This window comes from Mustela lutreola, chromosome 1, assembly GCF_030435805.1.
Source record: "Mustela lutreola isolate mMusLut2 chromosome 1, mMusLut2.pri, whole genome shotgun sequence".
Taxonomy (NCBI): Eukaryota; Metazoa; Chordata; class Mammalia; order Carnivora; family Mustelidae; genus Mustela; species Mustela lutreola.
In genome coordinates this window covers 261,757,951-261,774,403 of record NC_081290.1, presented here as the reverse complement: position 1 = coordinate 261,774,403, position 16,453 = coordinate 261,757,951, and the positions used below count along the sequence as shown (strand labels likewise).

Here is a 16,453-nt window from a genome sequence, read left to right as displayed (position 1 = left end):
CTTGAAAGGGGGCTGCGAACGCCCAGTGCCTGGACGGAGGGCAGGGGGCAGCGCACCGTGGCTTTTCCTTTAAATTTTTCGTTAAATCGTCAGCTCCGGACCCTAACGGTTCGACCCCTCCTTTCCCGGTCTCTGCTCGCACCTCCCCGCGCTGCCGGGGGCTCGCGGGCTCTTCCCCCTCCTCCACCTTCATCCCCGCCGCTGCACCCGACCCTCGGCCTCCAGCCCCGCCTCCCTCGCCGCGGGGTTTCACCCGCAGCCCCGTGAAATCTGCATAGTGACCGCCCCTCGAGGAGATCATTGGTGCAGCCCCTGCCCGTCGCGGCCGATGATTGGTGAGCCTCCCCGGGTTATTTGCATGCCGGCGGCGGCTGGGTACCCAGCTGTGCTGGCCGCCCGCGCGGCGCAGAAGTTTGCTGAGCGCTTTCTCGCCGGCTGGTCCCGGACTCGCGCGGCGCCGCGAGCCGCCTCCTCCTTCTGCCACCGCCCTGTTCTCCCGGGATTCCTTCTCTGCGGAGGACAGACGCTCTGCTGGCGGGAGGCTGAGGAGGACCAGGGGGCTGCCGCGGAGGAGCGGCGGGGGCCATTCCAGTGACAGCTTCGAGTCGGACGCTGGACGCGCGGGGCCCCGGCCGCCGAGAATCTCGCCCACCTTCCCGCGGCCTCCGGGCGGGTGATGCGGCCGCCGAGCGGAAGGAGGGCGCCCCGGAGAGCCTAGAGCCTGTTCCTGCCCACTTGGGGAAGGGAGCATGGAGTTGTGAGCGCCCCTCGCTCGGCGAGGCCACCGCCGGCAGGCTCCCCATGGCCGGGACGTACAGCTCCACTCTCAAGACGCTGGAGGACTTGACCTTGGACTCCGGGTATGGGGCCGGGGACTCGTGCCGCTCACTCAGCCTCTCGTCCTCCAAGTCCAACTCGCAGGCGCTCAACTCTTCGGCGCAGCAGCACCGTGGGGCGGCCTGGTGGTGCTACTCCGGCTCCATGAACAGCCGCCACAACAGCTGGGACACGGTGAACACGGTGCTGCCCGAGGACCCCGAAGTGGCCGACCTTTTCTCGCGCTGCCCGCGCCTCCCCGAGCTGGAGGAGTTCCCCTGGACCGAGGGAGACGTGGCCCGGGTGCTTCGCAAAGGCGCGGGCGGCCGGCGGCTGCCCCTATTCTCCGCCGAGGCGGTGCGGCGCCTGGCGGGGCTGCTCCGCAGGGCGCTCATTCGCGTGGCCCGCGAGGCGCAGCGCCTGAGCGTGTTGCACGCCAAATGCACCCGCTTCGAGGTGCAGAGCGCCGTGCGCCTGGTGCACAGCTGGGCGCTGGCCGAGAGCTGCGCGGTGGCCGCGGTCAAGGCACTGTCTCTGTACAGCATGAGCGCCGGCGACGGGCTGCGCCGGGGCAAGTCTGCGCGCTGTGGCCTCACCTTCTCGGTGGGCCGTTTCTTCCGTTGGATGGTGGACACCCGCATCTCCGTGCGCATCCACGAGTACGCGGCCATTTCGCTCACCGCCTGCATGGAGAACCTGGTGGAGGAGATCCGGGCCAGGGTGCTGGCCAACCAGAGCCCCGATGGCGGAGGGGCCGGGGCCGGAGAGGTGTCCCCTGAGGCCCTGGAGATGGTCATCAACAACGACGCTGAGCTCTGGGGTGTCCTGCAGCCCTATGAACATCTCATCTGCGGCAAGAACGCCAATGGTAAGTGTGCGGGCCTCAGGCCTTGGACAGATGGGAGAGAATTCCTGCCCTGAATTTCCTAGGGCGAAGCTGGTGAGTGTGCCAGGACCTGGGAGAAAACGTTTGTTTTGAGGATGGAATTCATTAGCTGGTTCTTGCAGGTGGCTGGCTTTTGGAGGTTGATGTACTACATCCTGTTATTCCGTGGCATCATCACTATGTGGATGCTGTTTAGGGATTGAAGCTCTTGATCAAGCCATTCCTGAACCTGTTTTCTCACGAAGCTGATTGCCCTGCTGCTCTTTACCTTTGCTTGACTGGATCTCTAGTGGTCTTTCCCCAGCAGCAGAGCAAATGGAATGTGGCTCTGACCCTAGTCTCTCCAGCCCAATAGCAGCAGCCAGAGGCTACAAACTCTTAAGACCTGAGCCTCGTATAAGTGGGATGGAAGGAAGGGAGCAGGAAGCCCAGGATCAGGTGCAGCTGCCTTGAGCTTTGCAGGCTTCAAGGATGGACTTCAGGCCTCCTCCTAGAAGCAGGAAAGTAATGGTGGGTTCTTAACTGTCTGTGCTCAGTGTTATAGTAAATGCACAACCTTATGGGCTTTCCCAAAAGAAATGATGACCCAGTAAACTTGGTGATGGGGGATGGGCAACTGCATGATGGGGAGTTTGAGAAAGGAACCACACTGGGTAGTTGCACTTCTCTGAAGGATGACAAGGCTTCAGTGCAAAGGGTGGAAGGGAAGCACTTGACCTTCACCCTGGTAAGGCGAGGGTGTGACATACATTTAACAGCAAACTGCCTACCAGACTCCAGTTTCAGAAGTCAGCAAACCATAAATTTAGAATGGTACTATGGCTAGACATCCTTGCAATCTGATTGGAAGGCCATTTTGGGGACAGCCTTCGGTGGCAAACAAGTAGTCCGTGGAAGAGGTCAGGCGGGTGATGGTTGAACATCCAAATAGCTAAAATTTAAAGTGAGCACTTAACAGTATGTCAGTCCCTATTCTTAGCACTTCATACATTAATTCAAGAAATCCTAGCAATTCTGTTAAGTAGGTACTCTCTAGTATGATCCTCATTATACTGATAGGGAAACGAAGGCTCACAATTGTTAAGCAATTTACCCAAGATTACACAGACATTAAGCGACAAAGCTAAAATCTGAGCCTGGGCAGGTTCCAGAGTTGAAGCTGTTGGCCATCAGAGGAGAGGAAACAGCGTCATTCTTACCAGTCCAGTTTCCAAGGAGGGCAGCTAACGTCTAAGCCTCATTTTGAAGATAGTTTGTGTGTAGCGGCATGACTTTGCTTAGCCCTTCCTTGGTTTGGGTTTTAATTCTGGCACCACCAAAGGAGATGCCTGGAATGGAAGAGCACTTGCCTTTTAATTTTCCTCCTCAGAGGTCAGAGTTGAGGTCAGCCCAGAATCTGTGCTGATGATGTCACAGCTGATAATGGTGCTTTGCCTTCTGAGTTTGTGGTATCAACACCGGGAACATGAGCTCCAGGAGAGGAAGTGGAGGGCAGGGGAATTTCCACCCACCATCATAGCCCAGGGGAGAATCCTGTACTTTTAGGCTGCGGGGGAGGCCCAGACTGAGCTCAAAGAAGGAAAGCTCCCTAGGAGAAAAGATGGAGGCCCCGAGCCTGTAGACCAGACTAGGAAAAAATGGAAAAAGAGGTGCCAAACAGAACTAAAAACGCCCTTCGTGCTCAGCTGGTACCCAGCAGGTAGAGGAACTTCTCAGTTTTTCCAACTGCAAATTGAAGCTAGGAAGAACAGCTGCCTCTCCAGGGTCCCCTGAAAAGGCAGAGTAGCCAGGAATTGCTAGAACATAGCTGTCTTCCACTAAAGGGCTTACCCCAAAATGCTATTTCTTATCTAGGATCATCACTCCTTGGGATTTCTTTACAGGCTGAGTTTTTGACCCCATCATTGAGCCTCCTCCCTTACTCCAAACAGTCCTTCTCAAGCAGTGCTAGTCAAGACGGCAGGATGCCACGTGACAGACAGCAGGGCTCCCTGGACATCCAGAGCAAGCGTCTCCTTCTGTGCCTTCCCTGGTCTCCTGGGAAGTCTCTTGCAGGCAAGGCGACCCTCCGCTTCCACTTAGGAGCACGGATGCTCATTTTTTATACATGAGATCCTGCCGGTGGCCTCCGTAAGCAGTAACTAGGTTGATTTATGAAGTCTGTTTAGACAAAGTGAAAGGAATGTTTAGTAGAGGAGCGGTGAATTACTTATGCCTGAAAGCTGACTTCAGAAGGAAGCAGAAATTGCTCAGGGAAGGAATGGGAGATCCAAACCTGTGTCATGCGGAAGCCCAAGGCCGGCAGGGTTACCGTTTACGCAGGTGAAGACCGAGGGAGAAGTGGCTACACTTGGGAGGAGGGTGCCGGTTCGTGTTCTTGTCCTGCTGGTCTTCCCTTTCAATTATAGCTTTATTGTTGTTGTGCCTGCTAATTATACAGCATGGGCACATGCATTTGACTCAGCTATATGGGGCTCTTAAACTTTTAATGTCTTGCAACCAGGAATTTAAGGGCCCTAATCCATCTACTCTGGCCATTACTCAGAGTGCTGGGTGAATATGGTTTTGCTCAGCCCAGGATGGATGATAAAAGTTCTGTAGCTTTTATACAACATGATCTCCGCTTCGCAGAGCAGCAGGAGCTCTCTATCACTTGCTCATTCGGTATTGATGTCCGTGTTCCCGGTGTCATTAAGGGATAGTATCTCCGTGGCTTCCTTATGGGACGTAGTATTTATAAGCACGGAGCTGGCAGAAAATAGAAACTTCTCCGGTTCGCTCCCCGCACCCCACCCCACCCCACCCCACCCCCTGCCGGCGCCTGCTCTTTCCTATCCCTGCGTGTAAGTCTGATACTGAGACTCAGTCCTGGGTTTCTTCTGGGCTGTTTGTCTTACGAAGCTTTCATGAGTGCTCAAAGCATTTGAGAAAATCCTCTTCAGTTCCAAGCCTGTATATGAAATGAGGTTTTTGCTGAGAATGTCCTTGCTCCAAAGCAGTAACCAGGAAGTCCCCAAGAGTAGCACCTTCACGGAGGTAAGGAAGGCGATCTCTGTCACTTCTGCTCTTTATAAGAGTGACCCGGGGCACATTTCTTAAGCATTATCATCTGTAAAATGAGGGGTCATAACTGCACCTGCCTCATGAGGTTGGTATGAGGATTGGGTGAGATCATAGATTTAAAGATCTTAGCACACAGTAAATGCTTAGTAAAGGCTAGCAGTTCATTCAACAAGTATTACTGAGCACTGACCCTGTGCCCACTGCTGGGCGTTAGAAGTGCTGTGGATTAAGGGGAGAAGGAGGGTCCACCTCTCATGAAGCTTATAAACCAGTGACAAACAGGGCTTTTACCCTTAGTAGTAAATGTTATTTAAAAAAAAAAAAAAAGGCAAGGTAATGGGATAATTTGACTAGAGCTAATCTAAATGACAGCCAAGGAGGGCCTCTTTGGCATGTCACTGGTAATAGGAAGTGTATCAGTACCACAGCTATTGAAGAATCTCTAGGCAAAATCTAGTGACTCAGGACTTGTCTGAATTATTTGGTTATTTATCATCAGAAGCAAGGCCCAACCATGTCATTTACAACCAAGAAGTACAGGGCTGCCTCTACAGCGGGTGTGCCGTTCTCCTGGAGGACTCTGTTAGCAAGAAGATGATAAGGAGATTTCCCTGAAGATCGTCAACAAAGGGGGCAAGAGTTAATTGAGGCGCTAGTTGGTATTTAATCAGTTTTCACACCTGGGTAGTCTGAGGGAGGAGGGCAGCTTCTCTTGGACAGTTTTATTGAAGCCAAGGGAGCTGGTAAAACTGGAACAAAGCAAGCTTTGGAAATGAAAACTTATTTCTTTTTCCCCTTGACTGCCAGAGAAATGCAACCCAGCCTCAAGTAGTTAGAGGAACAAGGTGGAGTTGTTCTGCTTTTTCCAGAAGGCTTTACCTGACTCCTCCACCCCCGACTGAGAGAGCCACCTCTCCTCCGTGTTTCTGCAGCCCCCAGAGCATATGCTCATATCATTTCCTGCTTGGGTCTGTCTCACCCACCCCACTGTAAGCTCGTCGTCTCCCCGGGACCCCACAGGGCGTCTGGTGCATAGTAGGTGCTCTGTACGAACTCGTCGGGCAAATAAATGATTCTGCTGCCAGATGTTTAATTCCGGAAAGTTGCTTGAAATCCTTGGACACCGGGGAAGAGTCTTCCCCATTTTAATATCGTGGCAGAGAATTTCAAGTTCTTGATGAACAGAGGCAGCGTTTGGGGAGTTCCCAAGCATCAGGAACCTCATTCAACCTTTGATACCCTGATTTCTCACAGGGTTCCCGAGGCCAGCTGTGCAGTAGATGTAAATGGAGGGGTGTCATTTGTATTTCTAAGGTAAACAGGGGAGCTCTTCAGGATGCAGTGCCCAAAGTGGGGGTGTCACAGCAGAAGTCTAATAGGCAGCAGGACTGAGTTGCGAGATGGAGGTAGCCAGTTCCCCTAAGAACAGGACCCCCACATCTCCCTTGCCCCCAGAGCTGCCCCAGAGGGTGAGCTCACTTGATGACTCTTGCTCAGATCACTTGATGTCACTTGATGACCCCCTGCCTCCCGTCTGAGAAGGAAGTAAGGCTGGCACTGCTGAGACACTCCTGGGATGGACGAGCGACACCTAAGTTCCAAGGCAAGCCGGAGACATGGGGTTGGTGCCAGTCCTTGGGCTGGTGCTTATCTGTCCCACTGTCTATACTTGGCCTTTGCCTGACAGGATGGGGGTGGACGCTTGGCCCCATCTCCACACTTCCATGCTCTGTGCAGCACCTGAAACATTTTTCATCCATGATCTTACTGGGTCCCCATAAAAATCCATGGAACAGGACGGCCCTTTCCCAAAATTCACAGCGAGGTTATAGATGTGGCAGGACCGGGCCCCGGATTGCCCAAGCCTTAGGCCCGTGCTTTTCCTGGGAATAAAGGTGTGAGGAACTATATGCGACCCTCCCCACCGAACTCTTAGTGACAGCAGTATTTATGACAGATTTTATCGGTTGGCAGCCTGCTGGGTCCGGGCGCCCTAAATGGGTTCGGCCAGTGAGTCTTCCTAACCAATGGTGAAAACCAGGCTTCAAGATCTGGGCACAGATGGGCCCCCAGAGGGGTCTGCCTTACTCTGCGTCAGTGTTTCTGGCTGTCCCAGAGTGAATGCCACAGGTGCCATGGGCCTTAAGGACCCCTGGTTGCTGCCCCTGAGGGGCAGGGAGGGCCTGGCAAGGGTCAGCTGCTTGGTGAGCAGTCAGCCCAGTGCAATGGAAAAGCTGTGGCCTCCGCTGCCAGACTCGTATGGAGGGTGAGTCAGTTCAGGACAGGAAGAAACCCAGTAGGAAAGGCACCCCAAGGGAGCCTGCGTTTCAGCCACTGGTCTCTGGGAGCTCAGCTCACGGGATCTGGAGTTGGCAGAAGAGCCTTTATGATTTCCTGATGCAGCCTTCACGGGGCAAAATATCAGTGCTGGGAGCCCGGGGACAGAAGCAGCCTGCATAGCAGGCCCCGGAATGCTTTGGCTCTGAAGTCTGAGTTGGGGCCCATGCTTCCAGCCAGTGGCTCCACATCTTCGTTGATCTATGGGAAAATGAGGGGCTGGTTCTTCTGTGTGGGGCGCTGCCCTCGGTGCCAAGCGGGGGCTCCCGGGGTGGCCTAGCGGCTGGGGTCAGTGTGAAGAGCAGAGCACAGGGTTGGCCTCCCTGGGGGTCCTTCCTGGCACCTTACCTGAGAGGCTGTGAGACTCTGGGCAGGTTCACTTCTATGCCCTAGTTTTCTTCTAACAGGATTTCTCAAAGCTTATCCCTGCTGACCTGTGGGACTGGATGGTTTTTGTTGTGGAGGAAGTCCTGTGGATTGTGGGGCACTTCGTGGTATCCGGGCCTCTACCCACTAGGATGCCCGCAGCATTCCCTCCCCTCCCTGCTGCCAGCGTGACCATCAAAAGCATCCACAGACATTGCCAGATGTCCCCTGGGGGGCAAAATCGCTGGGGATTGAGAAACAGTACCCGCCTCTCAGGATGACTCTGAGGATTTAATAAAAGCCCCTGTAAGGAACTCTGTACTCTGGTGCATAAAATATTAATTCTAATTATTGCTGTGTTTTTGCAGACTCATGTTGAATGTACTAGTCTTATTTGCTTTTGCTGTAGTGGGAATCTCTAGTGCAGGGGGAGATCGTGACCCAAATCCCAGGGTGACAAGGAGTAGCCACAAGGATTTCCTTGGTGACTAATAGGTAGAGGGAAGTTAGGGAATCTGGAAAAAGCACCCTCGCACCCTGCTCCATTATGATTGTTCCCAAGATAAAGCCGGCTGGCACAGGGCAGTGAGATCAGACCCCCTTCCCCACCCTGAGCTCCTGCCAGGCCCACTGCACTGAGGACTGTGGCAGTGCACACGCCAGGCTCCTGGCCCCAGGGAGCAATTCCACTATGGATATTGGCCCCCGCTTGTTGCAGTTGCCAAGTCCTGAGCCACGGGACAGCAGGTGTTTTGTGTTTTGCTGGCCTGTCATGTAAACATACTTTGTGGTCTTCTTGCTTGTTTAAAAAAAAAAAAAAAAAAGGCCTAAATGGTTTTGCAGCTCTGGCAGCATGTTCGGAACCCCATGCCGAACTGGGAGGAGAAGGCGAGGGAGCACAGCCCAAGTAAGCCGAGATGTGCACACCGGCCTCATTACTCGGCTTCTTCCTGAGAGCAGGCTGTGGACGGGGCAATGGAGACAAGTTGGAGGAGGGCAAGAATTGATCTTGACTATCGGGGAGCGTGGGGTCTGGTAGGGAAAGCAAAGCGTATGCCCAGATCCTTGCAAGGAAGTGCAGCGTGGCTGGCTTTGGTTGGCAAGGATGGTGCTGATTGCTCTCCATCTGCTGGTCCCCTTCTGCTTCCGAGCCCTTCTAAGAGGTGGATGTCCTATCTGCCCTATAGATGGGGACCTGGAAGCTTTTGGTGACAAGAGAGCTCAAAGCAGGGAAGAGGAGGCCTGGCTGGGAGGGAGGGCTGCTTTGTGAGGATGTGGTATGGGAACTAGTGGGACTGGGGCAGGCAGGTCTGGGGCAGGGAAGGGGAGGCAGTGTGAAGAGCACACAGGCTTCCAGACGGAGGGAACGTGGGACGCAGAGACCTGGAAGCTGAAGTGTGTGTGTTGGAGAACAGCAGGCAACCCCGCTTGGCCAGAAGCTTCAGATGCTGGATGGGGAGAACAAGGCAGATAACGCAGCAAAAAGGGACAGCTTTCCCACATCTTTTATCCAGATGTTAAGAAGCCTGCCAGAGTGCAGGAAGAGAGCTTTCCAATACTCATTTTTATAATTCAGAAATCGAGTGCGTCTGCTCCCCCAGCACATCTTAACCACAGCCCCAGACCTCCCGTTACCCCTTTTGTTGATTGGAAGCTTGGCCTCAGCAAAGCACACACCCTTCTCCGCGCTTCCCATCCCCCGCCCCCGCCACTGTCCCTTGTCCTAGCAGTACAAGGAACGAGGGAAGACTGAGCAAGCCGGCCTGGGCTGAGAGGGCATGAAGAACCAGGCTTCCATTCATCTTGCTTCTCCCATTCAACTTGGCTTCAGACTCAGCCTTTCGTCCCAGGGCCCTAAACAGAGCAGTTCGGGCCAAAGCAATGCCAGTACCAAGTGAAGGTCAGGGCTGACAGTCCTGTTAAATGAGGCCATTGGATTGACTCTTGCCAAGGCAGGGTTTCCAAATCCTGGAGATTGGAGAGGGACATAAAGCAGAATCAGATACTTTCTTCGGTCAGGAGTGTGATTGGATAGGTTCAATTTCCGGTTTAGCGTTGATCATTCTGGAAAGTAGTGGGTCAGTTCTCAGGTTTAGTCACCTTCCAATGTTGGTGAAGGCCTTTCCAGAGCATTGATAATAAAGACTTCAGTCTTATTAAATGTTTGATCTGGTGGAACCACGTTATCCCTCCATGCCATCTGGACTGGACTCCCTAGGGCCTGGTGGAATTCCACTGACAGTAATACAATGTGGTAGGTCATCAATGGCCTAGCTAATAACTCTGCTGTTAGTGCTTTCCTGACCCCAGTGAAGGAATTCTCCTGTAAGAAAAAGAGCTTTTGAATGAAATATATATGTATATACATATACACAGTCATTTATAGTTAATGATTTTGGGGTCCATTTTTTTCCAGCAGTGAGTTGAGGAGAAAGGGTGGGTTCAGGTCCATAATGGGAAAATTAAACAGGGAAACTGAACTTGGAAGTACCAGATAGACAAGATTTGGGTGGGGAGAGATTAAATTGGAACTCAGAGAGGGCAAAACAAGCCTTTCAGTGCATGAAAATCATCCCTGAAACCAAGGCCAAGCATTTGTTAAAAATTAAAAAAAAAACAATTTTTTTTTTTTTAGTCTGTATCTTTTAAAATATGAAAATCAGCATTTTCTGTGAGGAGAACTGTTAATAAACACAAGCTAAAGCTCGGACACTAAGCAGCCCTCTGTACACAAGCATCTAGGACAGTCCAGTCCAGCGAGCTGAGGGTTTGGATCTAGAAAGCTCTGTGTTGGAGCGTGGCCCCTCTGTGACCTGGAGTGAATCACTCTGTCTTCTTGGCTCTCCGTTGCTTTATCTGTGGTGTGAAGAGGTCAGGCTAGATTCTCCAAGGGCCCTTCTGTCTCTGATAATGTTTCTAGACCCCACAAGGACGCTGTGAAATCTTTTTCCTAAGGTCAAGCCCTGTGCTTAGCATCCTGGGGAAAGAAACACCCCGGGATGGAGCTGGACGTGCTCTCTGAAGCCCTGTCTGGGTGGTAGGATGAGACAACAGCCTTTTCCATATTGGGATGAACTGCAATTATGTATTAGAAATCTTAATAACCACCCCCCCGCCCACCCCCATCGAAGGGATAAGTTCTATCTCCTCCTGGCCAACCTAGCACTTCGGTGCACAACAGCTGCACCCAGACCCTGGCGGGCCGGCACTGTGGTGGGACTGGCTCCCTCGAGGTGACTTCATGCAGTCAGTGTTGGAGGCCCGCCTACCCAGACTTGGGTATTTATAGCAGGGGAGCAGCTAAGGGGGAAAAAAAATTAAATACGCTACACCCGTGTTTCTCCTATGTGGGACAGAGACAGGCATTGTGAGGAATTTAGAAAGCAGGGCTGTATAATCCAGCAAGATATTTTTAAATGCTGTTTGTTGCAGTTGGCAGGGCCGGTTTTTCAAAGAGGAGGGAAAGAGTAAGGGGGATGATGACAGGCTGCCAGCAACCCCAGGCACTGGGATGTGGAGCTCAGCAGTCCAAGGTGCCTGGGTTCTGAACCCCGGTTTACCCCGCAACCACAAAGTTTGAGCGGCTCTGTGAATGGGGCAGCTTACCGTCCTTCTTCCCTGCCAGCCCATCCCCCGGACGAATCCCCAGGCTGAAGTTGAACAAAATGTTCTGAAGGAGGCAGAACAGACAGCCTCAAAAGTTGCTCCTGTACATGAGCACACACTTTGCGGGCAGGTTGCTTGCAGCTGTCCATCTGGATATAACCCTCCTGGGTAGAGCCAGGCAGGCCAGAATGATGCTGGGACCCAGCTCAGTAGCAGGGGAGCACACTGCGTGGTGGAGCTGGCCCTGGACAGCCATCCCAGGGAGCCCCACCTGGCTTGTGGGTGCTCGTCAAGTATTCTAGGAGAGACCTGTGTGCCTTCTACCATGTTGGTCTTTAGGAGACAGACCGTGGGTCACAGGACAAGAGTTGAGTTTGGGAAGCATCTACTTGTTCATCCAACAAATATTTGCTGAGGGCTTACTGTGTGCTGAGAACCCTCCCAGGTCTGGGGACAGAGGCCCAGGGGTAAGGAGGAAGAGGGAGGCATGCTGTAAGAATTACGGTGAGGCCAGCCCGGCTGGAGCAGAAGGATCTGGGCAGGGGAAACAGCAGGTGGCTGGTGGGCTCCGGGAAACGAGCGTGGCTGGCCTGGGGTGAAGGTAGGGGAGCAGGGAGATTTGGTTGGAGAGCCAGTGGAGGGGTGGTGAGCCAGGTCGGGCCTTGTAGGCCATTGGGGGGCTCTTCGACTGTTAATCAGAGTCTGCTGGGAGCCACTGGAGGGACTTAATGCACAGAAATGACACAATCTGATTTGTACTTTAACAAAGTCAGCCCCTCTGCTAGGTTGGAAGGAGAGCGTAGCATCGAGGATGGGGTAGAGACAGCATGACCGCTGGGAGGCTTTTGCAGTAATCCAAGTGAGGCAGGATGGTGGCTTGGGTTGGGAGTCAGCAGGGAGGTTGTGAGTTCGTGGGTGTATTTTGAAGTTACAGCCTTGGGCTCTGTCAACAGTTTGGGAGAGGAATCAGTATGACAGTAAGATGTGTAGTCTGAGCCCCTGAAAGGAGGGAGTAGTCATTTCTTAGAATGGAACAGCTGTGTGCGGAAGAAGCCGGATCGAGCCGCAGGTCAGCCTGTGAGTTTGGTTGCTTGTCCCACACTCCTGCGTAGAGATGCCAAGCAGGAGGTCGGCCTCCAGATCTCCTTACACTCTCTTAATCAAAGGATGTGTGGAAACATTGCTTGCCCTTTGTCTGACCTGCTAGTGGGCACCGTCCAGGAGGGTCAGATAGGGCCTCCAGCAGGAGAGATTTATTTTGTCTTCTAATTCCATGGTTGAGGGCCTTAGGAGCCCCTCAAGTTTGCTCTCTAGCTTCTTCAAGGGCAGCCAGCAGCTTTAATGAAGATTATAGACCCTATCATTTCCTGTCATTAACAAAAGATCTGTTTAATTCGGACCAGGTGTTCGGTGGATCCATCTGACCCTGGGCCTGTACCCCTTGGTCTTTTGAAAGTGAGGCTCCATTTCAGGTGCTTTGGGTTCGTGAAGGTCAAATCTGAGTCAGGAATTTAGCCCCAGAGAGAACCTTCTTGGGTGCTTTGAGAAGGCAGAGGGGGCTCTGGAGAAGTCAGAGAAAGGCTCTGTGGGAGGGTCCGAGTGCCTCTTGGATGGGCTGGTCTCCTGTTCCTCCTGAGGAGCATGACGGCGCAGAGTGGCCAAGAAGTGGAACATGAGAGAGTCGCCACTGCCTGACTGCCAGTTAGTTATCTGGTCACTAAGCCTCAGTTTTCTTCTCCTGTTTAATGGGTATTTATCATGGTTCTTATCTCATTGGGTTGTTTCCGTGGGTCTTGACCCTGGGTTCACATTAGAATCACCTGGAGAGCTTTAAACCCACGTGCATGAGTGCACACACACACACACACACACACACAGACATGCACACCTGTGTATGTGTGTGTGTCTTAAGGCCCCACCTCCAGGAATTCTGATGTCTTATGTAAATGACCTGGAGTGGGGCCCAGACCATGTGGGAAGTGTTCCTGGGAAGTCTGGTGCTCTGTGAGCACTCAGACATTAGCGAGTATTGGTGGTAAAAGAATCATTGTTCTGGAGTACTCATTTCTGCCCCACCCCGGATGGTGACTTTCCTTCACTCCGCTGCTATGCTGCTTTGGCTCACTCATCTGGAAGGATCACCAGAGAACACCCAAGAGAAGCTTGAATTGTTAAGGTTGTGCGGAAGGGGCCGAGTGATATAACAGAGTTATTTATCCCTTCAGTAAATTAGGTGGGTACTATTTTATTCCATCTTTGAGTGGAGAAAACAGAGTTCCAGGTTAAGTCACTTTCCCAAGGTCGTGCCACTGAGAAGTAGAGACTGTAGTCGAACCCAGGCAGCCTTCCCCCCGCTTCTCTACTCTGTAGCCATGCTGTGTTCCCTTCCCAGCCAGAGAAGCCAATGGACTGAACTCTCAACTCAGGCCCCCAGCACATCCCTGCCTCATAGGAGCTTCTCCAAGGTACCAGCCCCAAGGCCAGGCCCCTCACCTCTATCCTCTCATGTCATTCTTAAAATCACCGGAGTGGTATGTCTTCTTCTTACCCCCCTTGCACAGGGGAAGACCGTGAGGTTCAGAGAAGTCTAAGTGGCATAGCTGGTAAATGACCCAGCAGGATTCAAACCCAGGTCTGTCTGGCTCCAGAGTCCCCGGGTGGGGAGGGAGTATATACAGTGATTCCCCGAGCGGATAAAGGAACAGGTTGGTCCAGGAGGGTGAGAGGAACAGAAGCAAGGCCAGAGCATCCCTCGCTGCTTCTGAACAACAGAGTCCTGTAAGTGCCTTAAAATAGGGACCTTGCTTGGCCGGATGGCCGAGCCGACAGGCCTGAGAGCTGTGGTTGGAGGTGTTTGGTTCTCTGCATGTTTAAAGAGATCTCCTGCCAAGCTCATTGCTTCTCATCTGTTGCTGTGAATGAAATAACCTCTGAGAGACTGTATGTGTGGGTTGCTTAAAATAGTTCAAGAGGAAGAATGTTTGGAAGCTTCTAGCTCCCTGAGTCTATTTCCTCTTGATTTATGACACCTTAGAGAGTGCCGGGCCTCCTCTTGTTTATTCTTCTGGCTTTTCTTTTCTACCATATTTTAGCCTTTATGTCACTGTAAACCAAAGAAATTTGTCCCCAGAAAAAGTGACAACCTTTCCTAAGTAATTTAACGGTAGGGGGCTGCACATTTGATTTTTTTCTTTTAAAAGAAGAAAAAATGAGGTGAGGCCGTTTGTTTTGGAAACGGTCATGTCTCTCTTCCAGCTGCAAAAGTTCCCAGATCATAGTGATGGTGTTTGCTCTGGGGTGAGAAGAATTTATTTTATTTTATTCATTTGCACTAAGACCTGCCCTGGAAGCGTGAGTTTTCTTACAGCCTTCACTGTGTGGTGCCCTGGAGGCCTGGGCTGTGGGGGAGAGAAGTTCTGTTCTGTTTGAGGCCACTAACTGGGTGAGGCCATTTAAATGGAAATTTAGTAAAAATTCAATGAGATTAAAAAAAAAAAATCATTTCCTTAGTCACACAAGGCACATTTCCAGTGCCCACTCATCGCAAGAGGCTGGTGGCCACCATATTGGACAAGGCAGATGAGAGGCCTCTCCATCATCGGAGACAGTTCTAGGGGACGTGTGGCCAGTAGAGTGGGTCATTGGTTGGTCACTTGGGGTCAGCTTTCTGGGTTTTCACAAGCCTCAAAATTTTAACTATTCTCTAGCCTCTCCAAAGCTCTCTGTTTGCAGAAACAAGAAGATTCATGGAAGTGGAGATGAAGGCCATTGATTCTTGTGGCTCTAACCTCTGGACCCTTGACAGGAGGTCAGGTTTTATGGTTTCCAAACTGCGTGGCCTAGGGCAAGTCACTTAGCATCTCTGAAGTGGTTTCCTTGTCAGTGAAAGTGTGGTTTTCAGATACCTTGGGCTTTTGTAAGGATTAAACAAAATGAAGAAATAGGAAAGAAACACTTAGAATGCCTGACACAACACACACATGCTACAAAGTTTTGTATATTTTCTCCCTGCAGCAACATTGTATCCTTCAGAAGTAGATACTGTTTTCTTTCCCGGGTGGTGAGACAGGAGACAGGCTCCCCAGGTACCACAGCGGTCATCTCTGCTCTGACTCCCAGCTGCAGAGTTCTCCAAGCTTCTTCTCCCTTCCTGGATCATAGATGGGCCCTTTGTCAGAAGTTGGAGGCTGCTTGTTTGAATTAAAGACCCTTCTGAACACATGTTCTTTCAGGAACTCCTATTCCTTCCACCACTGGAGGTGAGCTCTTTTCAGAGGCGTTTTGCCTAAAGTGGGCCCGTTGGTATCCACTTGGAGAGCTGCTGCTGCCAGAGCCAATGGCTCCTTAGAACTTGACATTTACCCAAGAGGTTAAGATTTTTAGCACTTTGCAGGACCTGGGGTCCTTTTGCATCTTTGCTAAGAGGCCTGAGCCTGAGAACCCTTAGTGGGCTCTGGGAGGAAGGTGGCTTTGAAAGGAGTGTCCTTTGAGAAGAGTAGGACCAAGAGAGGCCTCTCTGATGGGTAGAGGCCTCTAAGAAGATATGTGCTCACTCTGGGGGCCTGGGTTCAAATACCAACTCCATTACTCACTTGCCCAGATCATACAGCTCATTATGGAACCTTTCTGTGCCTCAATTTTACCATCTGTAGAATGGGGACAATCCTAGAACCTACCAGGGCTTTTCTGAGGACTAAATGGGATGACGCCAAACCAAGCCCCCAGCCCAGTGCCTGGCACCTAGCAGCCACCGGCACATGCTCCCGGCCATCCTCACGGTCACTGCCTCCGGGCAATGGAATTTGGTGTGCTTTCACTTCCCATGGGGCTCACCTTTTCTGCTTGAGGATGTATTATCTGTCTGGTCAGAAGAAGCGACCCAGAGGGTGTCAGCTCTCCCAGTGAATGGCTAGGTCAAGTTCGTATATCTTGAGCCTCCATGTGGTCTTTAGAGAAAAGAGAGGGCAAGAGATGCTCCTCTCTCTCTCCTTTCTGGAGGACAGCGGGGGTAAAAAGTGCAACTCTGCAATGGTCATGTCAGGTCCTCACAGGGTAACCAGCAGCCTGCCTCCCTCCTGCTGAGATGGGTGACCAGCACTGCCACATCCAGCAGTGGACTCAGAGCTGGATTTGTTCGGGAAGATGAATTTGTGGTGGGAAATGCCCATATCGTCGTGCAGTTGCCACTCGTTTGCCCATAGCCAGAATGTGCTAAATCTGCCACTTGTAACAAAATCCAAATAACTTGGAACCATATGCAGGGAATCGAATAACTGTCACCACAGTTGTTACGAGAGATGGATTTCAGTGCGGGGAATCCAAGTGCCGCCAAAGGGGGTGGTTGCCCTACCTTCCTTCCGCAGATGGTTCTACCGAGGG

At 52.1% G+C, this 16,453-nt stretch overlaps 1 protein-coding gene across 1 annotated transcript in view; it reads left to right on the top strand.

Moving 5' to 3' along the window:
- The first annotated feature begins 389 nt into the window (after positions 1-389).
- The window catches only part of ABTB2 (ankyrin repeat and BTB domain containing 2), a 177,798-nt gene continuing 161,734 nt past the window's right edge, over positions 390-16,453 (top strand). The window contains exon 1 of the mRNA XM_059139493.1: positions 390-1,684. Coding sequence (XP_058995476.1) covers positions 802-1,684 — 883 coding nt within the window. The 5' untranslated portion in view covers positions 390-801. The remainder of the gene's footprint in view (positions 1,685-16,453) is intronic.